Below are 5,641 nucleotides of genomic sequence, written 5' to 3' on the forward strand. Positions count from 1 at the left end.
TGTTTATGCACTCTAAAAAATGAAGTTCAATGAAATTCAATTCAGTTTATATTGTGCCAAGTCACAACAAATGTCATCTCGGGGCACTGTACACAAAAATAATTAAATTAAATTAAATTAAAAAATCATTCTAAAGAGGCAGATTGTGTTGAATCTTCACTTCATCACAGTCTCTCATCCTGAGCAGCACATGGTGACAGTGGAGAGGAAAAACTCCTTAACAGGAAGAAACCTCCAGTAGAACCAGAATCAGGCTCAGGACAGGCGGCCATCTGCCTCCACCGGCTGGCTTTGAGGGGACAGGAAGTGCTGGATTTACTTAACCAATATACTGTATGTCCACTGGTTCCACTAAGCTGAGTTAATGCAAATTGCTCACTCAGTTTAAAGAAAATGTGTAACTTTGCATTTACACAGCTTAGTGGAACTTAAATTCAACATGTCGCTTTCCCTTTTCCTGATTATTGTGAGCAGTTTTAAGAACTTTTCTTACCAGTGAAATTTATTTTTACAAAATAATTTTCTGTTAAGGTACTGCTCTCAAGTAGTTATGTGCCTCTGCTTATTTCCCATCATGCAATATGTCCTGTAGCATTTTGTTTCGATTATTTTTTCTTTTCTAAGCTTTTTCGCATTTTTGAACAAACATCGATTTTGCATTTTCAGACCTGTATGTTTTGCCCCCTGTCGTCAGTATTTCAGCGTTCCTTCCTCTGTTTTTCTCTGAACTAGGAGCAAATCCCTCAGCGACATCCCGATGGTGTACCCTGCGCGTAAGGTTTCAAATGGAAACCCCATTTATAATAAAGGACAGGACACCGGCCTGTTGAGGGGGTGGAGCCAAGAAAGTGAAAGGAAGCGCAGTATTGCTGCCAAGGACAGCGAAGCGCAGTGGCAGGATGTAAGTCAGTTCTGACAAAACGGCTCATTATGAGGTCTATTTTTGTAGTTCAGGACGTCTTTGAGGGGGAAACTCGTTCATTCTTTACGCTGTCCTCAAAGTCTCTTGACGGATGTGTGATCAACATCTCCAGTGTGATTTAATAAGTTACATTTTTACGAGAAGCAGTTTTTTTAAGCAAACATTTGTTTCAGGTCTTGACAAAGTGGAAGAATCGCCGCAGGAGTACCAAGACTGAGCTCTACAGGAAGTCCCAGGACAGGGAGCATGTCATTATTCAGGTGGCTGATGGGGCGGCGCTGAGCTATGAAGCGCAGGGTGGTCCCATAAAGAGGTGATTGTGATTTTTATTTTTTTTATTAGACTTTGAAAGGCAAATTCTGCTGTTTCAAAGTAAGACGTGTTTGTGAAGGGAAAAGAACTGGCATAGCTTTAATAAAACTCGTGTAGCAGGAGACGGATCCTTCCGTCTTTTTGAGTTTTAATCATGTTTCCTTTTTCTTTCCTTCAAAGATTCTCCAGGGACCAGTCACCATGGCAGCACAGCACCGCTCCCCGTTTTTCCTCCAACCCCTCTCCATCAAAACCCTCGAGTTCTGATCTCAGACCTCACACTCGAGCTCTGCTGGCCCACAGCTGCGCCACAGAGGACCCCGTCGGCTCCAAAACCCACACTCAGGTACTATTAGACATTTTCAGTTTTCATCTTTGACCTTTTTAGTTCAGTTTTTTTTTTTTTTTTTTTTTTTTTTTTTTTTTTTTTTTTTTTTTTTTTTTTTTTTTTTTTTTTTTTTTTTTTTTGTAAGTGAAGTTTTATGAAATGGTTCAACAGCAGTCAGTATCTTACCTGCAGTCGGAAAAATCTCAGAATACTCTTAAAATTTTGAGTGTGGGATGAATACATGATCAGGTTGTTTGTCCTTCTACAGAACAAAAATGGAAACTTCGTTCTGTATCTTTTCTATTTTAGCTAGTTTTTAAGGGGTGTGGGGTAGTATTATGAAATATTGACTCTTTTTTTTGTGCTTTGTCATGTTAAGTCATTTCCTCATCAAAAACATACCTAGAGTGTAGCTTTGATTCATTCAGGCATGTTTGAGAAGTCCCTAAATCTCCTGTGGTGGTCTGGTGTCGCTGCCTAAACAATTGCTGGTACAAAGCTCCGCCTATTTTGTACAAAGCTCCGCCTATTTACACAAAACTCCTCCCTGGAGTTCAGTCTGCAGCCGAGTTCTTGCAACCATTGCATCCCTTTGCCCAAGCATTGTTGTGAAGATGTGCTGAAGTGGGAGAGTCAGAAATGGTAGGAGGTTCTTAAAGAGATAAAGACCAATTTCAAGGCATTTAGATGGATTATGGTGAAAAATTTTGATTTAATTTTGAAATATACAGGATTTTCATAGCAGCTGAAGGTAAAAGTTGCTTGATTGTGGTACAGAATTTAATTATGTGCCTGGAAAATTCACAATACCCCCCCCACCCACCCTTAAACTTGTCTTTTCAGGGATCAGCAGTGGGAGCCATGCAGACCTCTGCTGGGATCATCTTCGAAGAAGAGAAAACCAATTTTGCATTTTTAGCTTCAGATGGAGCAAGAGTCACCACACCTTCTCTGGATCACCCCTTCACCTCTCAAACCCAAGTCAGAGCCTTCAGCAGCCAGGCTCCACCTGATCCGGCCCAGCCTCAAAACGCTCCAACAGATAAAGGCTCCCTTGTTGCTTCGGAAAATCCAAACAAATTTCTCCAATCAACCAGCAGCCTGAACCCTGCTTCATCCGGGCCACGTCAAGAAAAACCTCCAGTCAACATMAATCTGAAAGAGATGAATTTTTCTTCAAACCCGGTTAACGAGGCCGGAGCCGACACAACTAAACTTTTGCCCGATTCGATCCGCAAAGCTCAGGAAGAAAGCCGCAAACTGGACTGGGGTTCATCGGTGGACCGCAGAAACCAGCAGGCTTCAGGGAACTCCAAATACACGTCTAGAACCGTGTCGTGGTCCAGCTCGGCCAGCCTTCCCCGGGGTTTCCGCCGCTCCGAGGGTTCCTCCCGTATCTCTGCTGCAGTCACAGCCAGACCCTTTGGGATCAAGCAGTCCAGGATGTCGTCGGTACCGAGGCGCTACAGCGTGAGTTCACGGCTACTACTTAAACTGGTTCCATTAAAGCTGTAGAGAAATTGTTTAATCTGTTTTAATCTAGTTAATTTTGTTTGGATTTATCCGTTAATGTCCTGATGCATCTCAGTAATCCAGGTAGAAAAAAATCAAAAAGGAAAAATAAGGAGGTCCTCTGGATGGTTCTTCTTTAGTAAAACGGTTCTTCTCTCCTCCAAGAGACTTCTTCAGTCTGAGTTTCAGATGAACTCAGCCTTATAAGCACTGCCTCCACATGGACAAACAGGTTAGTCACATGCAAAAGAGGGCCATCAGCTAACAGTTACTATTAACTATTGGCCATCACTTAACTATTGTTAAGCGATGGCCCTCTTTTGCATGTGACTAACCTGTTTGTCCATGTGGAGGCAGTGCTTATAAGGCTGAGTTCATCTGAAACTCATCAGACTGAAGAAGTCTCTTGGAGGAGAGAAGAAACGTTTCACTAAAGAGCCCATCCAGAGGACCTACTTATTTTTTCTTTATGATTTACCTGTTAAGTTTATTTTATGATGTTTAAACTTTTACTGAAAGACATTTTATTGTTCAGGAAGATACGTGTTCAAGTCCTCCAAATAAGTTAGTTTAAGTGTAATAGTGTTTTTGTCAGCTTATCACCTTTTTTTAAATAGATTTTCTTCATGAATAAGACTTCTCCAGCTCTGTTATCAGTGAGGAATCCCATTAAAACACTTGACTGTCCCATTCCCACTCCACTGATTATTGATGTTTTGAGACCAGCTGATTTGCATCAAGCTGACACTTTTTATTAAACATGTCTGTGTGAGCGTGTCTGGTTTATTTGTTCATTTCCAGGCTGACAACAATCAGGTTCTGCTGTTGAGCAGCGAGAAGGAGGATTCTCCCCTTGCTTCTCCCAAATCCTCCATCAGAAGACAGACTGCAGCTGCCAACCTGAGGGATCAGTACCAGGCGTCGGTCCGACAGAAAAAATCCAGCCAGGCCAGGCGGGACGGCGCCGAGCAGAGACAGGAAGTGCCCGAGTCGTCCACTCAAACCCAGATCCTACCTCAGCCTCATCCAAACCTGCAGACCTACCACAATAAAAGCTGGAGTCTCCCATCTAAAGCAGGGAGTGACTACTCAAAGGTATTTATTACAAAATCCAACACAATGTGTTCTTTTATACTGAAAAACCTCTAAAATAAGCAAAACTTTGATTTAATTTAGGATGACTAAATTGTTCTTGTGATCCCTGTTCAACCCGAACAGAAAATACTCAAAAATAATCAGAAAAAAAAAAACTATCTACTTTTTTATTCTTTTTTTTCTTTTATATTTAAAAAGCGCTTGGTATCGCCTTGCTGCTGAGAAGTGCTATATAAATAAATTTAACCTTACCTAATTACTAACGCCTCCAAGTCAAGTGCTCTGCAGCAGATGCATTGATTTCATTTCTTGAAATAATGATCTGAAAAGTGCAATAAAAGAAAATGGTAATAAAATAAATGATTAAAAACAAAAAAGTTATTGCTTGATGTAATGAGGCTGCATTAATTGCAGCAAAAACAAATCAGCTTCTTACCTGAATTTGCAGCAAATGAAATGCTGAAGAACAAGTGGATTTCATTTAAACTAGTTTGTTTTTATTTGTATTTTTTAATTGAAACGGTGACTGAATACTTTAAAACAGGAGAAAAAAGGCCACTCAATTATTTTATCATTTAGTGGCTGTGATGGCAAATTTTATCAATCTGGTTTTAGAAAGATAGATGGATATAATAAATAAATAAATAAATAAATGTATGTCCCTGAGACGAACAGAGATTCACATGCACAGTAACAGGAAGTGATGAGAAACAGGAACACCTGCAGAATCTGATGTTTCTTTAATTATCTTGAGTTGCTATCAGAGATGGAGTTGGATCAGGGGATTCACTTGTCACTTCCTGTCTTACTTTAGCCACTTCTATTTAAAAAATATACCAGTTATGTGGAAAAAAATAGTAAAAATCATGTGTTTCATGCCAGATTTCCTAAATTCTAAGATGTTTTCTTCCAAATTGTTTGTAGGAAATGCACGTCACATCTTAAAATGCCATCCTAAATTTGTCCAGCAGGTGTCGCTCTCTAAATCAATTTTCATATCTGAATGTTCTGCCCGACAACGTTAAGTGTTCTAACTCTAAACACACAAACTAGATGAATCTAAAATGTAATTTCTGCATCATTTCCCACAGTTGGAGGCTTGATGGCAGCTCTCTTTAATGACCCCCTTGCTGTGCCCCCATTTTTTACTGTTGAGCTTTAACGGCACCTGAGTGGAAAATGAGGTCTACCAGCTGTTTTATCTTCAGGCATCTTTCTCAGCCTTTAACAGCCACATATTGATGAGCGCCCACTGATATTACCATCTTGGATTTATCTGCTGCTGTAGGCACTTTTTAGATTTTAGCCTCAGAGCAGACCGAGGGCCCGACAACTTGCAGGGGAATTTTACTGGAAGAACGTAACGCCTTTCATCTTATTAAAAAAATAGCCTTTTGAATACAACACACACACACACACACACACACACACACACACACACACACACACACACACACACACACACACACACA

The 5,641-nt window shown here is 40.4% G+C and overlaps 1 protein-coding gene across 1 annotated transcript in view; it reads left to right on the forward strand.

Annotated features, from left to right (window-relative positions):
- The window catches only part of lmo7b (LIM domain 7b), a gene marked incomplete at its 5' end in the record, with an annotated part of 36,699 nt that overhangs the window by 14,852 nt on the left and 16,206 nt on the right, over positions 1–5,641 (forward strand). The window contains 5 exon segments of the mRNA XM_014003050.1: positions 733–901; positions 1,096–1,235; positions 1,415–1,580; positions 2,406–3,032; positions 3,876–4,169. Of these exon segments, the coding sequence (XP_013858504.1) occupies positions 733–901; positions 1,096–1,235; positions 1,415–1,580; positions 2,406–3,032; positions 3,876–4,169 (1,396 nt within the window).

Source organism: Austrofundulus limnaeus, unplaced genomic scaffold (assembly GCF_001266775.1).
Source record: "Austrofundulus limnaeus strain Quisiro unplaced genomic scaffold, Austrofundulus_limnaeus-1.0 Scaffold16, whole genome shotgun sequence".
In the NCBI taxonomy this organism is placed as follows: domain Eukaryota; kingdom Metazoa; phylum Chordata; class Actinopteri; order Cyprinodontiformes; family Rivulidae; genus Austrofundulus; species Austrofundulus limnaeus.